Genomic DNA, 24,149 nt, shown 5'->3' on the forward strand with positions numbered 1-24,149 from the left:
CAATATCTTTGGAGCCAGTGGGACTGCTTTTGTGAGTAAAAGCTGTGCACGTGCATCAGTGTTTACAGGTCCCTAGGGTATGTTGAAAGCTGCTGTTCTCAGGAGTATTAAACACATTCTTGTAGGTGCTGGAAGTAGGAGTGCTTTTGCACCCCCTGGGTTTGAAGTGGCTTCCATCATATACAGGCGTTTGGTTCAATGGCTCTAGCCCCCCTGCTTGCGCTGCTCAAGGAAGAGGTGGTTGGCGCTCCTGGAGTGGCAGGCCACGCTTAGAGGGGTAGATCTGTTTCAGTGCCCCTGCACGCGGGCAGGAAAGAGAGAGCGGCTCCTTCAGGGCTGGCCGAGGTTAAAGGCGCGGAGCTGCGGGCGAGCACAGCCGAGGCAGCAGAAACCAGCCGCCTCCTGCCCCTGGCAGCTTAGCTAGGCAGCAGCGGGAGGAGGAGCCGTGCGAAGCGGAGGCCCAGCCCAGGCGGGGGAAGCGAGGGCTCGGCTCGGAGCAGCAGAGAGGCCGGAGCAGAAAATGGTCGTTTGGGGCTTGGTGCAAAGGAGAAGCTGCTAGGAAGAGCCGAGCCGGAGCCCCGTGCAAAGGGGCGGGGAGCTCCCCGGTCCAGCCAGCCGGGCTGCAGCACTTGAGCTGCCGGCCGCAGTGACTCGTGCATGACCCACAGCAGCAGGACTGAGCGGAGCGCCCGCCCCGGCAGCATGCAGCAGGACTGAGGAGGCGCAGCGCGGTAGCCGCTGCTGCTCTGTGCCACTTCGCTTCCTCCGTGCCTGGGCTCTGCTGGCTGAGGGATCCCGCAGGAAAATGGAGCCGTTCCCCCACGGTGAGTGGCGCCGCGGGCACTGGCCGCGCCCTGCTGCCAGCGGACTCCTCGCTGCAGCTTTGATGCTGGCGGCAGCTGCCCCGGCCCCGGGCGCGGCCCTGCCGGAGGGAGCCCCTGACTCCGTGCCTCTGCTCTGAGTGCGCAGGCCCCACAGGGCACGCTCAAGGTCAGGGGCCTCCGGGCGGGGGGAAGCAGCCACCCAACGCATGCCCACAGCTCCTGCACCCCAGCCTGCCCAGTGCCTTGGGGTGCAGCGGAGCAGGGAGCCAGCTCAACTGCAACACTGAAGACTCACTGAAGAAAGTTTGACAAGATGGGGGCGGTAATCGCTTTTCTTGGTCTGATGGAAGATCTTACCTCGCCCACCTCCTCTCTAATATCCTGGGCCCAGCATGGCTACAGCACGGCAGGGAGGAAAGTGTTTTAGCTGGCAGGAATTCGCCTTGCGGGCTGGTGGAAGGCAGCCTGGTCACTCATTCCCTGACCACCACCTGTCCTGAAACACAAGCTGGTGTGGCCCAGTGAGCCTGGGTTAAAGGTTTCTTTAAAATGCTCCTAACAGATCATCGAAAATTGTAAACCTGCCCATGTGGGAGCAGTTTTGCTGCAATTTTTTTCGTTTTAATTACAAGAGCACGTGAGAACCCGATTCTTTGTTTCTGCGGAGTGTATGTGCTCTTGTTTATTTCCCATGCACTGTCGTAATCCTCTGAGGGACCTAACATAACCTTATCTGAGCTTCGCTGAGGTACACACAACAGGCAAATAATGCTCTTGCTCAGAAACGTGGCCCTCATCTTTAGAGTTAGTACTTGCATAGACAGTGGAGAATAGGCAAAGGGCAACTAAGGAACAAGATCCTATGTTTATGTAAATATCTTTGGTGATTGGCTGTTGACACTAACTCAATCAGAAATGAGGAGAGATTGAAATAGGAAAACAAGGGCAGGTGCTCTCTTCCCTCCCCCCGCCCCCAACCACACAACAGAGTGGCTTTCAAAACTATTTCCATGTAGCTTCAGCAGTACTGTGCATTTCCCTTTGCCTTTCAGATGAGACTCTGAAAGCATATAGGTAAGATTTGTTTATTCTTACCTTACAAAGGTGAGATTCAGCTAGAGTTTCTGCATCCATTGTTAAAATTCAATCATGTCTGGGGTGGAATGCAGCAGCTGTGTAAAAGCAACACTTCCCAACAGCTAAAGGCGGAACATGAAGTTGCCCAAACCATTTGAAACTGCAGGGAATTTGAAAGTAGAGGTCTAAAATAGAATTTGGACAGGACAGTGAGTGTAATATACTACTACTTATTAAAAATACTGAGAGGTTCTGAAGGACATGTGGTCAGGGTCTTGGTCAGTTAAGTTATTCAAGTAAAAGAATTAAGAATGAAAGCTGAAACTCAGCCAGAATTCATTGCATTGTACTTGAGTTTCTCAGTGATCTGTCAAGCCATAATGTAGTAACTGCTACAAAATTCAGAGAAATGCCTTTGTAATGAAAACTGGACCTTTCTAGTCAACTTAATGAGATATTTTTGTCATGCCAGTATTACCCTAGGTTTTCTCCAAAGAACCTCATGTTTGCTTGTTCAGATAGGAGTGGTGATAGTCTTAACTTTGTAAATGTTTTGCCCTTTTGACTTTTGAGATGGCTCTTTAAAGTTGGTTTAAGAAGCACTATTGCATTTATCACTAAGTAAATTGAAGCTTGTTCAGTATAGGAGTCTTTCCAGGATTTAGCAAGAATATAAACAAAGTAGGCAGTCACTTAGAATATATTAAGAACTTATTACGGTCAAAAGAGTTTATATTCTGTGCTCTTTGTACATCTGGGAAAAGATTACATCTCTATGAGCAGAAACCTAGTTTGTGGGAGGTATTTTTAATAAAGGAAATTGCTTAAGATCTAGAAGTACATGCTCTTATATTGGAGAATATGTGCCGCCATGTTAATAACCTCACTCCAAAAGCCTTTGGGGTCTGGGTTAATAGTATTTCACTGTTATGCAGGAGAAGGGTGTTTGAATTCTGCTCTTTTCTCACCAAGGCTGCAGCAGAGAGGTGTGGTAGGCCTGGAAACACTGCTCAAAAGTGGTCTCTGCTGCTAATGGAGGAGTTGTGCTCAAAGGCCCATACTGTTGCATAAGGCCATGTCTACATCTAAAATTTTGCAGCGCTGGTTGTTACAGCTGTATTAGTACAGCTGTATAGGGCCAGCGCTGCAGAGTGGCCACACTTACAGCAACCAGCGCTGCAAGTGGTGTTAGATGTGGCCACACTGCAGCGCTGTTGGGCGGCTTCAAGGGAGGTTCGGGGAACGCGAGAGCAAACCGCGGCGAAGCTGGTCTCCTTTCCCGGTTTGCTCTCGCGTTCCCCGAACAAGCAGGTCTCCTTCCCTGAGGTTTGCTGGGTGGTTCCGGGAACGCGAGAGCAAACCGGGAAAGGAGACCAGCTTCGCCGCGGTTTGCTCTCTCGTTCCCCGAACCCCGAGCAAGCAGGTCTCCTTCCCTGCGGTTTGCTGGGTGGTTCGGGGAACGCGAGAGCAAACCCGGGAAAGGAGACCAGCTTCGCCGCGGTTTGCTCTCGCGTTCCCCGAACAAGCAGGTCTCCTTCCCTGCGGTTTGCAGGGTGGTTCCGGGAACGCGAGAGCAAACCGCGGCGAAGCTGGTCTCCTTTCCCGGTTTGCTCTCGCGTTCCCGGAACCACCCAGCAAACCTCAGGGAAGGAGACCTGCTTGCTCGGGGTTCGGGGAACGCGAGAGCAAACCGCGGCGAAGCTGGTCTCCTTTCCCGGTTTGCTCTCGCGTTCCCGGAACCACCCAGCAAACCGCAGGGAAGGAGACCTGCTTGCTCGGGGTTCGGGGAACGAGAGAGCAAACCGCGGCGAAGCTGGTCTCCTTTCCCGGTTTGCTCTCGCGTTCCCGGAACCACCCAGCAAACCTCAGGGAAGGAGACCTGCTTGCTCGGGGTTCGGGGAACGCGAGAGCAAACCGGGGAAGGAGACCAGCTTGATTACCAGAGGCTTCCTCAGGTATGCTGGGATACCTGCTTATTCCACGGAGGTCAAGAAAAGCGCTGGTAAGTGTCTATATTTGATTACCAGCGCTGGATCCTCTACACCCGAGACAAAACGGGAGTACGGCCAGCGCTGCAAACAGGGAGTTGCAGCGCTGGTGGTGCCCTGCAGATGTGTACACCTCCTAAGTTGCAGTGCTGTAACTCCCTCACCAGCGCTGCAACTTTCTGATGTAGACAAGCCCTAAGTCTCTGGTTTTTGTCTGACTGCAGTACTTCTGTAAATTTGGACTACAATTTAAGGGATAGTCCTAGATGACTGGAGAAGGGTAAATATTGTATTGACCTGGGAAATTATAGACCTGTCATCTTCATTTTAATATTAATTTGTTCCAGTATCTTTGTTCAATACTTGGAATCAGTTTGTAGTCACCTCCACAGTAATAGGATGATAAGCAATAGCCAGCATGGATTTATTGTTGGTTTGGTGTGATTTGTTCTTAACTTTCTCCTTTGGGGGGTGACTGGCCACAGAGAGAAGAAAGCCATAGATGTGGTGTTTTTCTTTTTTCTTTAAAATAAGGCTTCTAACACGGTCCCACATGACGTTCTCATAAAGTAGGGAAATGTGGCTTAGATTAAATAACTCTAAAATGGGTTTACAACTCATAACTACTTTTAAAATAGAGATATTTTCAATGGCTTGCTATCAAACTGGGAGGGCATATCTAGCGGGATCTTGCAGGGATCTGTCCCAAGTCCAATACTAGTCAATATTTTTGTTTAATGATTTGGATAAGGGAGTGAAGAGTAAGCTTATAAAATTGCCAGATGACACTAAGATGGGAGGGTTGCTAGCGCTTTGACTGATAGGATTAAAATTAATGATTACTGTGATGAATTTGTCTGAAATCAACCAAGATTAAATGCAATAAAGACAAGTGCAAAATACTGTTTAGAAAGGAAAAATCAAATGCACAAATACAAAATGAGGAGTAACTGGCTAAGCAGTATCACTGCTGAAAAGGATTGGGGTTTATAGTGGATCACAAATTGTATATGAACCATCAATTTCATGCGGTTTTGGAAAAGGCTAATATCATTCTGGGATCTATTAACATGAGTGTATGTAAGACACAGGAGATAATTGGCCTGTTCTACTCAGCACTGGTGAGGTCTCAGCTGGAGTCTTGTGGCACCTGCAACTGGACACACTTTAGGAAAGATGTGGACAAATTGGCAGGAGTTCAGAAGAGAGCAACCAAAATAAGGTATAGAAAAAAACCTGATAAGAGAAAAGGTTAAATAAACCGGGCATGTTCAGTCTTGAGAAAAGAAAACTGAGAGGGGACCTGATAAGTCTTCAGATATGTTAAGGCTTGTCATAAGCAAGACTCTGATCCATTGTTCTCCATGTCTGTCAAGGGTACGACAAGAAGTAATGGGCTTCATCTGCAGCAAGGGAGATGTGAGTGCGAAATCCTTATCGTTCAGGTGTTTTAAGAATATGGATGGCCTAGGTGTACTGAACCCTGCCATAGTGCAGGGGCTGGACTTGGTGACCTCTGGATGGTCCCACTAGAAATTGATAGGATTACTTGAGGAGGTAAGTACTAGTCAAAGTGAGTAAGGGTGGCAGAACTTGGCCATATGGCATATGTTCTATAGTTCTGTATGTTCCTTCATGATATTGCAAAATGTCTTGCAAGGTTTGTGTTTTTACTTTCAGTTTGAAGTGTCTGAAGAGGTTCTCTTTTCAACATTTCCTGTAAAATGTAGAAAGCATAAATAGATTAAGGGTTTCCTTTAGAAAAGGAGGGGGAAAAATAGAAGTGGAGATATTTGCAATGTTTCTACACATCACTTGTTTGAAACAGATGAGTTGAAACAAGTATCTAGAGAAAGAATAGCTTGTTGTTGAGATCTACCAAAAAGCAGAAAGGTTAAACCATTTGATTTATGGTGTGCATTTTTTTGACACAACAAACTCAGAAATTAAGATTTAAATCTGATTAGGATAATTGATGAGCAAAGTGAAATGAGTTGCAGACAGTGGAAATAAGCAAGTTTTGCTACTGAAATTTGTGTAGGAAAAATGTTGATTTGGTAATAGACTTATTTCAGCTGTTTTATGACTTCTAAAAATACTTCCGTTTGGGAACTGGTATTGTTAGATGTACAGAATGTATTCTCGGTTGCAGGAGCATGCCCTTCATACAAATCCAAATCCACTCTTGCAACACTCTTATTCTTCTCTGTCAGCATTATGCACTATCCTATTATGGATCAGAAGGGAGTCTACTTGTCAGCACCGTATCACTGAATCCTATAAAAGGTATGGGTAAGATCTGTTAAATCAATTAGCCCATCATCCTGATAGTGCAAGATTGTTCTCAGCAGTGTTGTGTTTGTGGTGGTTTGTGTTTTTTTGGTGGTGGGTGTCCCAGCAGTGAGTGGTTCCACCACTTCCCTTGGGGGAAACAATTCCAGAGTCTTAATAGATCTCACTGTCAGAATAGCTTGCCTAATATTTTTCTTCTTAATTTCATCCTATTGTTATTAGGTGTGCCACATTACTAAATAATCCCTTTCCACCAAAACACTTAAGGGGACATAGCTCTGCATAGTTTGTACTTTATCCTTTCTTTCCTCCAAAGTCCATATCCAACACCTTGTCCTTCCCCTATCTCTCTTTAGCAATGAGGTACCCAGATCTGAACACAGCACTCCAGGTACAGACTCACCAGAGCCAGATTATGGATGGATTATCCCCTCATTGCACCATTGGTATATGCAGATCTAAACTCTACCATCTTTTTCTAATGGGGCTTTACATTGCACACTCAGGCTATTGTTCGGTGCTTAAACAAGGCGCTAGAATGCCTACTGTAAAACTGGAAGCAATTTTGATAGTGGTGATGGTGAAAGTAACAAAGAAGTTCCTGTCACCAGATAAGTTAAGTCTCACTTTGGGAAGTGTCAGGAACAACAAGGAAGGGTGAAATACTCTTGTCCTAAAGTTAGTGCAACCATTGACCCTATCTCTGTCATTGGTGGGATGCTATCCCAGTTAGTTAACTCAAACCCTTAGATGTCTGGGAGATGCTCTGCAAGTCTAAGATGTTGAAAGCTTATTTTGACCTTAAAATGTCAGTCATCAGTAAAAGTATTTAACTTTTCTCTTCTTGTGCTCTCTTTGGCACGATGACTTACTGCTGTGTAATCCAGCAGCCCATACTCGTGATATCTCTGAGGCTACTCACATGTGTAAAGGCTGCTATCTGCAGGCCCTATAACAAACAGCTACCTGTAAGGAATCTTGGAAAACCATTACAAGCTAACATAAAACAACCTCCATTTAGCTAGCTAATAAAAAACAATATTGTTATCTCTTGGCTGGCTCTCCAGTAATAATTCACTAGTAAGGGGCCAAATTCATCCTTGGTATGACATCACTGACTCAGTGGAGTTTCATTAGAGTTGGATTTGGCTCGCCGTTCCCAGGAGTGGGTTGGCTTTCGCTGATTCTGGTGCAGACAGAGTGAAAGAAACTCTACTGAAAAGAGCCTTGTAAGAAATGGAAGGGAAAGGAGAAAAGAGGGCAAAATAGTAGGGGAAAAAAGAACAAGTTTCAAAAAGGGCTTTCCAAAGAAAAGAAACTACTCAAAGTAGACTACGTTTGACTGCATCCTTTGATGTTTGAACTCCTTCATGAGGGAAGACCATACACTGTCTTGGCCTCTTAGAGCTATTCTTACACAGGGCAGCTGCTACTTATGAAATTTCAGTCCAGTGGCATTTTAAAATGAAATCTAATTAAATTTTAAAAATAATTAGCATGGTTCAATACAGCTATATAACATGATTTTGTAAGATAGACTGTGTCTGCTGTTGGATATTTGAAAAGTACATACACGACATGCTTGTAGTAAGGTATAGTTAAGTATCTTGATATTGCCTACAGTGATGTAAGTACACTGTACTTAAATTATATGACTAGGAAACCTGATTAGAAACACTACATACCCTAAGGCAAACAAAGAGCAGAAGGAGAATCCTGAAGGAAACAGGAAAGGCAGAAATGCCAATGACCAATGCAATCCATGATTGAGATAAATTATATCTCCTCTAATCGGACCAGAATGAATACTCTTCTCTATTAAGGCCCTATTCTGTGCTGGAGCAAGTGAATTCACTCTCTCTTATTTCAGTGTGAGCTGTGTCTCCCTAGGGAGAGCTGAACAAGCTCTTGGTGCTCAAATCTGACATTTTAATTTATTTTGAATAGTACTTTGCTCAGCTACCGGTTTCTTTGGCTTCAATATGTAAAAACTAAGAGTAAAATCCTGGCTCCTCTGAAGTCAATGGAAATTTTGCTATGAACTTCAGTGGAGCTGTGATTTTATCCTCCTTTAGTAAATATTGCAGAGTACGCTTAGTGAGATGGCCTCTTCAGGATAGTATATATGAAACTGTTTCCACAGGTTAAGTTTTATCCCTGTTTAATTTAGGGATTGTCTCTTAGTTGTCCACATATTTGAGTAGTGCGCTATATTGGATCTCTTAAAGGATTCCCCCTACCCCCACCTCCGTTAGAATATTTTCAACAGGGAATTCATCCTTTGTTTTGTATTACAGGCGTTTCTTTGTCTTTCCAAAGTGTTTCTCTCCTGTCCCTTCCCCCCCCCACCCCAAATAAAATAAAATTGTGTAGCACCACTTTTCAGATTGTAGTGACCTCATAATTGTTGTGTATTTCCCAAGATTACAAGCTGATATGAAAGGAGTAACATGCATGTCAGTGCAAAATGTGTAGCTTATTTCAAAGACTTACTCCTGGGTATTATATTTCGCACCTCCCAAATCATGACTGTGTTCCTTGATCTTTGGAATGAGCATACTCATTTCAAGAGTTTAAACCTTTTAAGCCTCTTGTGCAGAGGTAATTTGGTCACTTATTTTTTTATATTATATAATATAATTTGCAGATAATTTCCACTTTGTTGGAATTATTGCTCCATTCTGTCCATTTTTTCAGTTACTTCTTTATTTTTGATGCTGCGGGTGGAAACATGTCTTTCATATGTAGTGCCAGCCACTGGAATCTACTATGATTTCTTCACTTTCTCAGGAATTACTTCAGACCTCTTCTACTCCTTTCCCTCTCCCCCCCTGGATCTGGAAGCTCTGAGTAGATAAAGTTGTGTTTGTTGCTGGTCAACTAACTAGGTTTGGAAGCAAACTCTGCTGTTCCTGTTGTTGTAAGAGTTTGGTTGTATAACAGAAATGATCAGTATGTCTCTGAGAAAAGAGAACAAACCCTGGGTTATTTAAAGCAGCCTTAGCTTCTAAGTACAATTCCACTGGCTGCAGAGAGACTTGAGTAGTCTTCCAGAGGGGTGGGGAGGTAGGGAGGAAGGTTGTGGAGCAAAGACCGATTTCCTTTTATTTAAGGTATTTATTATCATTGTTGAGATATTTGGCTCTCTATATAAACTACACCTCTACCCCGATATAATGCTACCCAGTATAACAGAATTCGGATATAACGCATTAAAGCAGTGCTCCTGGGGGGGCCTGTGCACTCCAGCAGATCAAAGCAATTTTGATATAACACGATTTCATCTATAAAGTGGTAAGATTTTCTTTGGCTCCCGAGGACGGTGTTATATCAGGGTAGAGGTTTACCTGTTGTGGTTGCATGGTGAAGTGATTCAAAATGTGTTTTAACTTATTTATTCTTTGTAAATCATGATTTACATCCCTTGGGTTTTTTAATAACTTAAATCAAGTTGGGGCCCTGTCAGACTAATTTGAGAGTTTGTACTATTGTGATTTTTAGATTAAAATCTATGATTAAGTTGTATAGCTTCGTTTTTTTGTTTTAAATACTGCTACTGGTAGAGTATCTTTGCATTTTACAGAACTGTTAAACCTATAAAACAAAATATTGGAAATGAAGGCTTTGATTCAGCAAAAGTTAAGCTGATATGTAATTTTGCTCACATTAATAATCATATTGACTTCAATGGGACTATTCGAGCTTAAAGTTATGAATGTGCTTTTTAACAAGATACTTTATCCCCTTATGGCATAACTGCTTATTGACGTTCTGGATGTCGAAGGTGTCACGCTCAATCCTGCTGGTTTTTATAATATCAAGGTGCTGCTCCAAAATGGTCTGCCTTGTGGTGGCGGGGGGAAACTCTTATTCTTTCACTGTGCTTACTGGTAAGAAATTGGGCCAGGATGCTCAGCTGCAGGGAGCACCTCCTGTTTCTTGCTGGCATTGAAGGAATATCACTGACAAGAGTTGGAGGAATTCTTTCTGGTCCTCTACTGGAAGCATGGTGGATGTAATGCAAGGTCTCATGGCAAGTATGAAGCATAATCCATTTTTATGTGAGGCAGTAGCATCTGCAAAGGTAGAATAAAAGGACATTTGAAACTGTAATATACTGCTTTCAAAGATAGCTTAACTTTGGAGCATGTTCTTGGAGGAGGCTACTCAGAGGTGCAAGGAGCTTGTAGAAAGGAGAGAGATGATGACGAAAAGTAGATTAATGATGTTGACCTTACACCTACAAGACGCATAATCATTGACCTGAAGATCAACAAACACAGAAGCTGATGCATGAGTCAGTTTTGAAATTTGTTCTTTTTCTGGGTCCCATAAAACAAAGTTGTAATATTCAGGTAGAACAATAACATACAGATGTCCAGTCAGGTTTTCTCTTCTCTTCTCAAACTATTCTGCCTGTGAATATTCTGATTAGTGTGATATATTAAAAAACAAAAAAACCCAAAACCTCATTACACACTGGTAATCTTTTCCCATTGACTGAATATGCAGCATGTGTTGAAACTAGTGGGTAAATATAATCCTAATAATGTCATTGTTACCATGTGTTCCCTATCTGCCTGTCGGTAGCCACCTGCTGTCTGTTGCTATATACCAGGGGTAGGCAACCTGTGGCACATGTGCCGAAGGCAGCATGCAAGCTGACTTTTTTTTTTTCCTTTTCAGTGTCACTCACACTGCCTGGGTCCTGGCCACCCGTCCCAGGGGCTCTGCATTTTAATTTTATTTTAAATGAAGCTTCTTAAACATTTAAAAAACCTTATTTCCTTTACATACAACAATAGTTTAGTTATATATTATAAACTTATAGAAAGAGACCTTCTAAAAAATGTTAAAATGTATTACTGGCACGTGAAATCTTAAATTAGAATGAATAAACGAAGATTCGGCACACCACTTCTGAAAGGTTGCCGACCCCTGCTATATACTGATACTGTAAGAACTTTGCAGTGGCCCCAGTCCCTGATTGAGACCTCTAGGTGCTACAACAATATAAATCATAAATCTGAGGAAGAGAGAACATTTACTATATTAACCTCTCGCAATTTAAAATAGGGTTTTCACTTTCAGTCCAAATCCCAGTTATGAAAACAAAGTTCTAATCGTGCAGTACCTGTTTGTAAGACTGGGTCACACAGTGTATTACTGAGAGAGTGGAGCTATCTGAGTCGATGAGGATGTGCTTTAAACTAGTGCTTCTAAAATTAAGAGGATTGGGTGTGGAGCTGGAGAATTGTAATTAAAGATTAAAGCGACCACCACTATGTGTATGATCTCTTAAACCAAATTGCGAGCAGGGTTAACTGCAAAGTCTTCCCCCAGAAACTTCTGGCTGAGATCACATGTAAGTACTATACTCCAAAAAGGAGTATTTTCCGGAAAGTTGTAGAGGGAGGTCTGCATTTGCCATATAACAAACTTTGTCATAACTTTAATTATGGGCCTGATCTTCACAGGTGCTGAGTACCCACAACTCCAGCTGAAGTCAGTAAGAGCTGTCAATGCTCAGCAGCTCTGAAAATCAGGCCCTCTGGTCCAATTTACTTGAACTGTGCCACTGAGCACTATTATCCAAAATGCAAAGTTCTTATCACAGCATGACTCTATATATTGCCTCACTGGGCTAATGTTTTTCAAAAACATTCAAAATGTATAATATATTAATTGCAAATCAGAAACTAAAATCTTAAAAAGATCCCCAAACTCCTCCTTCTCCTCACCCACCTACCCCCCCACCCCCGAGTGCTTGGATGGGATGGAGAATAAGGCTGAAATGCTGGCTCCACTGAGTCAAATGGGAGTTCTGCCACCAACTTCATTGGAGCCACAATTTCACTCCAGAAATGGAAGGGTGCAAGAGTCAGGGTGATCCTAGCTACTTCTCGAATGAGAGTAAGACGATAACTCACATCTAACAGTTAGATCACTAATGGATAGTTAAAGTTTTATAAGGCAGTAGGCTATTATGGAGATGGATGGCTGTGGTATAAATAACTTTTTGGTGAATATCCCCTTATTCCACTAGTGCCATATTGATTCTAAATTGCATATTCATGTGGTAAGGGGACAGTTTGGTCCTTAAGTATTGAAAGTATACGGTAGATGATCACTCTCCTCACCTGCCCAAAAATTGCTGATGACTTCTAAATTTGAAATGATCTATCAATAGTAATCTGATTATACACTTAAAGATATACTGGTAGATTTTTTTGATTATGTAATTGAGCCTTCAATCTGAAGTCCTGCCAAAGAAAACACATTTGCAGTTTTATTAGAAGTCCAGAAGAGATTTTAAGGAAATGTTTTTTGTTGAAGCCACTATTTATTTTTTCGTGGGTGCTTCTAAAAAGATCAATATTTATCTCCTGTTTTTCAGAGCAGCTTAAGATAAACATGGATCTGAAAATTTCATTGTGCCAGCAAAAAGGGTCCGTCTAAGACACTGAGAACAGAATATTGCTGTAAAAAGATGCCATGCATGTCTCAGAGCTGCCATTCCCTTGTTTTGGCTCTTTTTCCTTTTTGGAAAGAGATGTTTTCTCCTTTCTTTTAATATCTATAAAGAAAATAAATGCATTTCTGCATCAAGATAGTATAAAATACCAATGAATTGTATTTCTAAAATATTAAGGCTCAGATTTTGAAAAGCTTTCCAGAAACATTTCTAGTTTTCTCTCTTTGGTAGTCAAATCTGTCTTGCCACTTAGTTTGTTTTTGTGTTTTTGTTTATTTGTTTAGGTGAACTGTTTCTGGTACTGCTGAGCATCCTCTTCCTCTTTCCCTTATTCACCTCCTTGTTTTGTGTCTCCCTGCCATATTTGAAAAGCTGTATCATTGTGGTTACTTAGACCCCTGCTTGTCAAGAACACCGTACCAGTTTGACTATTTCTGCAGCCTGATCTGTCGTCCTGAAATTAGATGTCACCTTCCAAATATGAGCAATGAGTGTGGTGTTACTACAGCTAAATGGTCATGTGGTGCCGAGATAGCATGTGTCTGTTTGCACTAAAGTTATGAAGCATTATAAAAATAGCAACAGCATGTTTGTGCTCTATTGCTGGGACCATAAGGAGGCATTATCATCTGTGTGGATACAGAGCATGAAGTCCCCAATGACAAAACTCTCATTGGCTTCAGTAAGGTCAGATTTTCACCAAAAGCAGTTGTTTTTTGAACACCCTGAGTACATCTTCCACATTTCTCCATTTTCTCCTGTTTCAATGTTTATGGTAGAATTCTTAAGATGTTTCAGGTGACCAGACTTTCCCGTTCTCATCAACTAAAGCCACAGATGACACAGGCCTTTTCTTTTCTATGAAATACAGTACTGTCTCTGTTTCTGTTTAAAAAACAAAACTAATAATAATAAAGCTGGCTTGTCAGCATTGGAAACAGTTTTCAGAACTAGAATAATACAATCGGCATCACTGCAAACTTCCCTCTGCTACATCACCATTGTGTCTTACCCATGTCCTGGAAGACCTACAACTGAAGTCAATGGGGCTTCACATAGGCATTTGGTTCAAACCTGTGGAATCAATTGTAGCATCAGCGCTTTAGCTTGTCTGCTTACACAATTGCATAATGAAGAAAGTACATAATTACTTCTCTCTCAAGTACTTACGTGTTCCCTATTACTGTGGTATTTGAGCTGTCCTTGTAATGTTTTAATATCATTACTCACAACACCCCATGAGATAGGGAAGTGCCATATCTCCTTTTTACAGATGGGGAACCAAGACACAGACTAGGGCACTAAGGCCTGGTCCGCACTACAGCGTTAAATCGATTTAACGCTGTACCCGTCCACACTACAAGGCACTTTAAATCGATTTTAAGAGCCCTTAAAATCGATTTCTGTACTCCTCCCCAACGAGAGGAGTAACCCTAAAATCTATATTAGTATATCGATTTAGGGTTAGTGTGGACGGAAATCGAAGTTATCGGTCTCATTCTTTTACTGAGCTACCCAGAGTGCACCGCTCCAGAAATCGATGGTAGCCAAGGACCATGGACGCACACCACCGAATTAATGTGCCCTAGTGTGGACGTATAAAATCGATTTTTATAAAACCGGTTTTAATTTCGATTTTATTCTGTAGTGTAGACGTGGCCTAAGACTACACAGTTCTTGTACTGATGTAACCATGTTGGTTAGGGATATGTTTTAGTGCGGATGTAATTATACCAATGTAAAGGTGCCTATGAACACTTTTTTTTTTATATTGATATAAATGCCTCTATGCTGGGTGATCGCACACAACTTTTGTGTAGACAAGCCCTAAGGGACTTGCTGAAAGTCGCACAGGTAAGTCTGTGGTGGAACTGCAAATTGAACCAGCGGCACCAGAGTCCTAAGGTAGCACCCTAATTGCTGGACTGTTCTTTCTACCCTACGTTAGGTGGTGGTGGTGTGGATTAACTAGTGTTTGTGCAGCAGTTTGCCAAAAAGAAATTTCAGTTTTTGGTATCCTGGCTCTCTTGACTGATTTGGGTTAGTTAAGAGGACTTAAATATTGGCTTTCCAAAAGTTCTGTCCTTTTGGTGTTTAGTAAATGTTTTGAGACTATTAGGATTCCTCTCTCTGAAAACAAAGGCCATGCAGCTTTGTATGCAGTGTAGTTGTAGTGGAACACGAGAGTATCAGTTCAGGACAAATTGTTTAGAGCAGGGCAGTTACAGCCCAAGGATGGGCTTTCTTTACTATTAAGGCAGACCAAACCAGCCAAACAGCGAGCACTTTGGTCTCACCCCATTGGCTAACTGGCAGTCATACAAGCAATTCCTTGTATGTTCCAAGGTCCATTGTCAGTTAAGTGTTTCTTGATTGGGCACTTAATTTTAAGAGTCCCTTCTCAATAAGGTGGTCAGATGCTTCACTGGTGCTACTTAAAATCAAACACATTGAGATACAAGTACATAGCCAATATTTATAACTTGAAATACAAAAATGATACATGTATACAGATAGCATCATAACCAGCAAAATCATAACCAGCAAATCATAACCTTTTTATAGATACATTACTTGACAACCTTTGTACAATATTTGCTGCAACTTTATAACAGTGGTTGCAAGAATGATCTATAAGGTTAGAGTTCATGTCAATAACATCACACCTTTCTCTGGCAGCATTGGGTGTTTACTAAATGTTTTGAGACTATTAGGATTCCACTCTTTGCATGGCCTTTGTTTTCAGCTGTTGTAGCTGTGTCGGTCCCAGGATATTAGAGAGACCGTGTGGTTGAGGTAACATCTTTTATTGGACTAATGTCAGTTGGTGAGAGACAAGCTTTTGTGCTTATAAAAAGCTCTTCTTCAGGTCTGAGAAAGGTATGCCAAATGTCACTTTGAGGACCTTTCTCGAAAGTTTGTCATCTTCACCAGTAGAAGTTGGCCTAATAAAAGAGAATGCCTCACCCACCCATCTTGTCTTTATGTAAGCTGACATTTCCCCACTGGACTGAGCTTAACTTTCTATTTTTGTGTTGTGTAAGGAATCCAGTGATGGGGATGCTGTACCAGGTTTGCTAAATACTATCTGTAGAACTGTGTTCCTAAGGCTTTGGGGATTAAATTGTCTAAGTTTCTGTCTAACCTTGACAGCTACATGTGGACAATTCCCTTGTATATTTTCTTGCTCCTTTTTACTTAGAGTCCCAAGACTAGGATTAGAACAAATAGAAAAGCTCTGAGAAGCCTGAGAATAAACTCTGTTCTGCTAACTATCTTCAGAAACTTCAGTCTTGTTTTTAAACTCTCCCCAGTCTTATTTAAGGGCTTGCAACAAATCAGTACAGGCAGCTTTGGTTCACATCATTGACAAGGAATGGTATGCTGAACAACTTGTCTGTTTCCTGTTAAGTTAAAACAAACAAACCAACAAAAACCATTAACATCACTGTGCTTAGAACAAATTGGATAGGGGCTAAGACTACTCTTAATTATAAAGTGTTTTTCAAAAATATGAAAAAAATGACAATTTGTACACACCATTTTCTTTAATGTCTACTGTGACTTTTGTTTGTTTTTTTTAATTGCAGTACTTTCTTAAAGAACTTTCAAGTGTCCCTGGACCAAGGATGATCCTTCTGATGGCTTCTGTATTTGTTTTGGCCAAGAGTTTCATTAGTGACTTGTGGATTTTGTTGTTGTTGTTGTTTGCCTCCATTGTTGGATATCCAAATTAAAATGTGTTTCATAGAGGACTGATTCTTGCAGGGTGGGTGCTCAGCAGTTCCTGCAGCTCCGGTCCCATATATTGTGTCAAGTTGGGCTCTCAGAATCCCTAATCACTTGAAAATCCTGCCTTTTGAAATGATTACTGCTTATTTATATTGTGGCAGCATCTAGATTGTGCAGAACACAGTCCCTGCTCCAGGGAACTTGCAGTCTAAAAGACAAGACATAACAGGTGGATAAACCAAACAAGTAGTTGGGGCATTTGTTTGTATTTCCCCTCCTCCCCCTCCAATGTCCTGCTTTTTAAATTATAAAGAACATTTTGCAGCACTTTTGGATGATTTTTTTCCCCCTTTTCCCTTTTACTAATCAAACAGAATGAATGTTAGTGTTCTCCATGACTTTGTATCTTTTAAACTCCTGCTGTTGTTCATTTAATCACGAAATGTATAACAAAGCAATTGCATACAATCAACAAATCTAGAACTAGCAGTGCCCGCACCCTTGAAAAACAATAGTACCTTATACTCAAATACATCTTACAAAAGGGCATTTTTCGTCATGTACACCTGATCAAAAGGAGACTACCTCAGAGATGAACTTTCTTCTTAATTTCTCTTCTTAAAGACCAAGAACCACTTTAAAACAGAGCAGTATAGTAGATGCTGAACATTGGAAAAGCCAGTAGTAAAGTAGCGGATCATAATTTTCATAGCAAGCAGTAAATTGCCTTTTATGACGGGAATAAAGACCAGAGGCATTAGAGATCTGTATGTGCAGCTTATTGTCAATACAGTCCTTCACTAGTTCAGATCTCAGAAACTGTCTTACCAGCATCTGTGAGTTTCTGGTTGAGGTATCAGTAAGATGTGTTCTGGATACTGAGTAAATAGCCCTTGTATGGTCTTTGCCTGCTGTGCATATTTAAAGGAAAAATGAAATTACCCACATAATGCTGAATGCGTGTCTGCAGTGTTAGCTTGTCCCCGTTTATTACCAGTATACTTTGAGCTGAGCTGCATGCCTAAAACAAAGAATTAGTAATTGGCTTGGAAGCCACATTAACAGAATGTTAAGGTTAAGATTTAATTTCACAAAGGTCAGGAACTTCAGATTTTGAGATTACTTCAGCAACATTAAAGCAGGGACAGTGTTGGGTCACTTGCTGTATAATCAGAGTTCATATAGAAATAGCAAGTTGGGTAGACATGACACTTTAGTGATAGTGCTCTTACCTTTATGTATTCTGTTTGCCACATTGTATCATGTTGTGTGTTGATGTGATGAAAGACCCTGTTTGTCAGGCATATGTGCAAGGAAGAAGTTACCATTACTGTGAGAACCTCCTCAGTTTGCTGACTTTGTGCAGTTAAAGTAGCATTAGAATGTTAAAATTTTACCCTTTTCTTTTTGCATGTGCTCTGTTAATGGGTGAAAGTGGGGAGAGGAAAAATGCAACCAGGGTTACAGGAAAAGGCATCACGTGAGAGGAGTTGAGGCTCAAAGAGAGTGTATGCAATTCCTTTTCCTCTCATTTCCTCCGAGCCCTCTTTAATGTATGAAATCTGGTACAGTTTCAGTGTGTGGTGCTTCTGGTTCCAGGCTCTTAGCTTCAATAAAAACAATTAAAGGAAACCAACAGGATCATAATACAAATTCAGGTCTCCCGTAAACCACTACAGAAACCTGTTAAGGTCACCAGGCAAAATAGCAAGGGATGTGCTTTCAAAAGAGGTATATGGGGATTTAGCTGGACAGCTACTATTGGTGTTTATGGGTGATGACAAAAAACAGTTGCACGCTACTTGGAAAGCATATCCCAAAGAGTATGAAATCTTATACCGTACTAACAAAAAATACGGTAAGAGCTGCCATTGTCAATGGAAACACGAGCTGGGATTTTGAAAGAAGCCTAAGCATTTGGGTGCACAAATTCCATTAAAATTCAATAGGCGTCATTTGCTTAACTCCCTTAGGCCCCTTTTAAAAATCTCACCCAGCAGTTCTAGAACACTTGCAATGGTCATCCTTCCAAATACTAGCCTGCCCCAAACTGGTTTGGCTTCTTAAAAGACCAATTTAGGCATACTTTGAGTGCTTAGGGCCCTTGCTTCCAAGCAGCTATAAACTGCCCCTTTAATTTGCAAAGTACTGTGGTTCCATAATATATTCTCTCCAGGATCCACTTACACATCTGCTATACCATTATTAGAGCTGATATTACCATTTAACATCTATAAATTCTTGTGCAGGTAGCTTGAAATGTTTTAAGATGATTATTTTTGCAGAAGAAAAGGGCTTAAGCAAGTTTTCTATTTGCTTAAAAGGTCCCAAGCTTTTCAGAACTCTGTGAACCCACTCTCTGGTCTGAATGATAAGTAGGTCTCTCACATCTCTCCATAGCAATTGAAAACTTCATAATGTGTGAAGGTTCAGAACATGGCATAAATGGTTCCACTCAAAGCAAATATTTACAGCCAAGTTATGAACCTCTGTGTAATGTAAATGTTGACACACAATGGTAATAAACCCATGCTGTCAGATACAGCTGTAACTGTGATCACATGTTCCTGTATTAGAGAAAATCATAATTTGTAGAAGTCTCTGGCAACTAATTATTTCCATAATGTGTTCAGGGTTGGGAGAGAAATAATGTTGGAACTATGTTCATACCTTGCACACCACTGGTCTTTCACATCTGCCTTTTTCCTCTTGTTACAGGCCTCCACTGACCTTTCTCAGATTCGATCTTCCCCTACCTCCCCTAGGATGTAAAATCAAATCCTAACAGCAATACCTAGTAACAACTGAATACTTAATTTCCTAGGAGAGCAGTGGAAACTATATTCAGATGATTTATCAAATCCACTGTGGGCAGGGAAGCAATCACATACTGGCAAAGGGCATAATAGATGACTTAACAGATTATTTGCATCACCGTAGCATCTAGGCACCTCAGTCCTGGACCAGGACCCAATTGTGCTAGGAGCTGTACAAACACACAACTAAAAGACAAGCTTCTAGCGGCAGGAATTAAAATCTAAGTACGAAACAAGAGACAAAAGATCATTAAGGCAGATGGGGGAGTACAATCGGGCAATGAGAAACAATGAGGCAATATTGGTCAGCTTGATAGTCAGTGGTTTCAGCGCAGCAAAGGCCTTTCTCTCAAGTTTTGTGTAGGCCTCATGGCAGAGGAGTGTGGTTGGTTGGTTTTTAAGGAGGATAATGTATTCATTCATCCCATGTTCCTGGGAAGCTCCTTTTAAGCATTATGAGCAGCATGGGAGAAAGCATGAAGGCGCTCGTTTAATAATTTAACGAGCTGGCAATGGAGGCAGCAATCATAAGCCAAGTGGACACAGGAGTTCATCTTTCCATACTGAATGAGAGTTGATGGGTCATAAAGGATCTTGAAAATGAAGTCTAGCTTACATTTGATGATGGAGCTAGTGGAGGAATGCGAAGAGATGATGTGGTGATTTTCCTGGCCCTTTCACTTTGATCTTTATAGCAGTATTCTGAATAAACATGAGTGGGGCAAGATTAGATCTGCTCCATCTCTAACTCTCATGATGTATAATTGCACTTCATAAGCATGTTGCTGATCATAATAGCAGTAATGGAAAGCTACTGAATTGCTAGTGGAGTTGACTTTTAAACTGTCATATTTAAACTTCAGAGTTAATACAATATTTAGGAGCCAAACACACTGCAACTGTAAGAGAAAGGGGACTGACACACTGCACCATTTAATCATGCTGTATAGATGAGATGTCACCATGTCCAAAGTCATGCAAAACCTGTATTAATAGCATTACTGGGAAACCATTAGAACCCATTGATAAACATGGTTAAGAGTTTTAGTAATTGGCTCCTCCCCTGATACTGTTCTAGCCTAAAGGCCATGGGATGGTCCTTTTTGCAACTCTTGGAGCTAGCTATTGGTTTAGGCTATCTGTGGAGGAAAAGTCTCAGCTTTACAGAATCTGATGATGATCCAACTCAGAAAGACTGTTAGAATCCTGCTGGTGTGGCCTTCAAAATAAGAGCCACAAAAACTAGGAGGTCTGGCAGACTGTTTAAGACTTGTTTCTAGAGGGACTGTGGGCTCATCAGATTCTACTGAGCTCAAACTTCTGCTTAATAGGAGGGACTGTGTACAGAAGCAGAGTCTGCATTTAGTTGTGCCTTCAGAGATGGCAGAGCAGTTGGTGAGGTGGACCACCTTGCTCAGCCTAAACAAAAGGGGTGGATGTGTGGAATCGTGCTTTGTATCTTTTTGGTATATGTATCTAGAAGTGCCAAGTGCTTTCTCCCTATTCTCTTCACTCAATTGGCTGTCTGATGCTAGAGAAATGAATACTATTGCATCCGACGAAGTGGGTATTCATCCACGAAAGATCATGCTCCAATATGTCTGTTAGTCTATAAGGTGCCACAGGACTCTTTGCTGCTTTTACATCTAGTGGTACTTGCCAGTACCCCTTGGTTAAGTCTATTGTAGAGATGAACTGGGCACGTCCCAACTTCTCCAGTAACTCATCGGTGCGTGGCATTGGATAGTTGTCCAGACGAGTTACTGCATTTAGCTTACGGTAGTCCACGCAAAAGCGTATTTCCCCATCTGGTTTGGGTACCAGAACCACTGGAGATGCCCATGCACTGGTAGATGGGCGGATTATACCCATCTGTAGCATGTTCTGGATCTCCCGTTCTATAGCAGCTTGGGCATGAGGAGACACCCGGTAGGGTGGGGTTCTAATGGGGTGAGCATTACCTGTGTCAATGGAGTGGTATGCCCGTTCAGTCCGTCCTGGGGTGGCTGAGAACAATGGGCGAAGCTAGTGCACAGCTCCTTGATTTGTCGCCGCTGCAGACGTTCCAGGGTGGTTGAGAGGTTCACCTCTTCCACGCCACCGTCTTTTTTCCCGTCGTAGTAGACACCGTCAGGCCACTGAGCATCATCTCCCTGGACTGTAAACTGACAAACCTGTAAGTCTCTGGAGTGTTCGTTGACGAATTTACGTATCATGGCCCCCAAAGTTCCATTAAACCTTTCCACCAGGCCATTGGTTTGATGGTGGTACGGGGTGGCAACCAAGTGGTTCACCCCATGAGTTTCCCACAGTTTTTGCATGGTCCCTGCCAGGAAATTGGATCCTGAATCTGTAAGGATGTCGGAGGGCCAACCTACCCTGGCAAAAATGTCTGTTAGGGCCAGGCACACAGTGTTAGCCCTGGTGTTGCCTAGAGCTACAGCTTCCGGCCATCGGGAAACAAAGTCCATGAAAGTCAGTACGTACTGCTTTCCTCTGGGTGTCTTTTTTGGGAAAGGACCCAGAATATCCACAGCTACTCGCTGAAATGGGACCTCAATTATGGGGAGTGGCTGGAGAGGGGCCTTGACCTGGTCTTGGGGTTTTCCCACTCTTTGGCATACCTCACAAGACCGGACATACTTGGCAACATCCTTGCCCATCCCCTCCCAGTGGAAGGATTTCCCCAACCGGTCCTTGGTTCTGTTCACCCCAGCATGGCCACTGGGATGATCATGGGCTAAGCTTAAGAGCTTCCCCTGGTACTTAATTGGAACCACCAACTGTTTTTGCGGCTGCCATTCTTCCCGGTGTCCACCAGAAAGAATCTCCTTGTATAAAAGTCCTTGGTCTATAACAAACCGGGATCGATTAGAAGAGCTGAGAGGCGGTGGGGTGCTCCGTGCCGCCGCCCAAGCTTTCTGAAGGCTGTCATCTGCTTCCTGCTCAGTCTGGAACTGTTTCCTTGAGGCTGGGGTCACCAGTTCTTCCTCAGACTGTGGACTTGGGCTTGGTCCCTCTGGAAGCGATGTAGGTGATGGGGTTGTTTCCGTTGCTCTCCGCTGGTGCACCTGAGGGTATTTCAGGCTCTAGCTGAGCCTTTTGGGTATGACTGTCTGTTGCTTCTGCCAGTTTTGGCTCGCTGGCGCCCTCTGGCGTTGAGTTTGAAGATGTGGTTGCAATTGCTGGTGCTGGTTGCTGTTCCAGTTCCGGGCTGGGACTGGAGGTGCTGTGGCTGTTTCAGTGGTTGGCATGGAATCCGGGTCCACTACCTCTGTCTGGGTCTCTGGTAACACAGATGGGGAGTCTGTGGACGGCTCAGGAATGGGTCTGGAAGCGTGCCTGGTTTGGCTACGTGTAACCATTCCCACTCTCTTGGCCCGCTTCACCTGGTTGGCCAAGTCTTTCCTCAGTAGCATGGGGATGGGATAGTTGTCATAGACTGCAAAAGTCCACATTCGTGACCAGCCTTTGTACTGGACAGGCAGTTCAGGTGTAGGCAAGTCTACAGCTTGTGACATGAAGGGGTAAATTGTCACTCGGGCCTTTGGGTTGATGAATTTGGGGTCGACGAAGGATTGGTGGATAGCTGACACTTGTGCCCCCGTGTCTCTCCACGCAGTAACCTTCTTTCCGCCCACTCTCAAATTTTCCCTTCGCTCCAAGGGTATTTGAGAGGCATCTGGGCCTGGGGATCTTTTGGGTGATGGTGGTGTAATGAACTGCACTCGGATGGCGTTCTTTGGACAGTTGGCCTTGATATGTCCCAGTTCATTACACTTAAAGCATCTTCCATCTGATGGGTCACTGGGTCGAGGTGAGTTACTGGAGACTGGTGAGGTGGAAGAATAGTGTGTCTGTGGCTTTACTTGGGTTGTAGGTGGGGTTTTTGGCTGCCCTCAGTTGTAGGGTTTATGGTCGGTGTGCCCTCTGGGGTATTCGTTCCCCTTAACAGTAGCTTTCTTGCTTTCTGCCACTTCCATCCATCTGGCTCCAATCTCCCCCGCCTCGGTGAGATTTTTGGGTTTTCCATCTTGTATGTACCGTGTTATGTCCTCAGGAACACCATCCAAGAACTGCTCCATTTGTATGAGGAGGTGCAGTTCTTCCAAGGATTTAACATTGTGTCCTGATATCCAGCCCTCATAATTTTTCCCAATGTAGTAGGCGTGTTTGGGAAATGACACATCTGGTTTCCACTTTTGGGTTCTGAAACGCCGACGGGCATGATCCGGGGTTATCCCCATTCTGTATCTGGCCTTGGTTTGAAAAAGTTTATAGTCGTTCATGTTCTCCTTAGGCATTTCAGCTGCCACCTCTGCTAAAGGTCCACTGAGCTGTGGCCTCAATTCTACCATGTACTGGTCTTCAGAGATGCGGTATCCAAGACAGGCTCTTTCAAAATTTTCCAAGAAGGCCTCAGTGTCATCATCTGCCTTGTAGGTGGGAAGTTTCCTGTGATGTGGAACCATAATTGGCGAAGGGTTGTTAGGATTGGCTGGGTGTTGTTGCTTAGCCTTTTCTAATTCCAGTTCATGTTTTCTCTGTTTTTCCGTCTCTTCACTTTCTTTTTGTTGTTTTTCCATTTCTTTTTGTTGTTTTTCCATGTCTCGGCGGTGGGCCACCTCTTCTTCTGCTTGTTTCATTTTGTGGGCCACCTCTTCTTCTTGTAGTTTTCTGTGGTGGGCTGCATTTTTGGCTTCTTGATCTCTTTTATTGGCTGCCTGTTTGATCTGTTCTTCTCTTTCTTTCTTCTCCATTTCTTTTTGTTTTATTTCTAGTTCCTGTATTTTTTTTTCCATCTCTCGCCTGTGCTCGGCGTCTTTGATTTGTTCTTTGGCCTCCATTTTTGTCTTGGTAGGCATGGTTCCTGTTTTCTTGTGTTGGGGTGCCCTCCGGTGTTTATCTTCTGAACTGCAGGTTCTCTGTTGCCTCCTGGGGCCTG

At 42.9% G+C, this 24,149-nt stretch overlaps 1 protein-coding gene across 1 annotated transcript in view; it reads left to right on the forward strand.

The window, feature by feature from the left end:
* The first annotated feature begins 221 nt into the window (after positions 1-221).
* LNPEP (leucyl and cystinyl aminopeptidase) overlaps positions 222-24,149 on the forward strand; it is a 96,692-nt gene continuing 72,764 nt past the window's right edge. Inside the window, exon 1 of the mRNA XM_050945635.1 lies at positions 222-824. Within this exon, the coding sequence (XP_050801592.1) occupies positions 806-824 (19 nt within the window). The 5' untranslated portion in view covers positions 222-805. The remainder of the gene's footprint in view (positions 825-24,149) is intronic.

Source organism: Gopherus flavomarginatus, chromosome 3 (genome assembly GCF_025201925.1).
Source record: "Gopherus flavomarginatus isolate rGopFla2 chromosome 3, rGopFla2.mat.asm, whole genome shotgun sequence".
In the NCBI taxonomy this organism is placed as follows: Eukaryota; Metazoa; Chordata; order Testudines; family Testudinidae; genus Gopherus; species Gopherus flavomarginatus.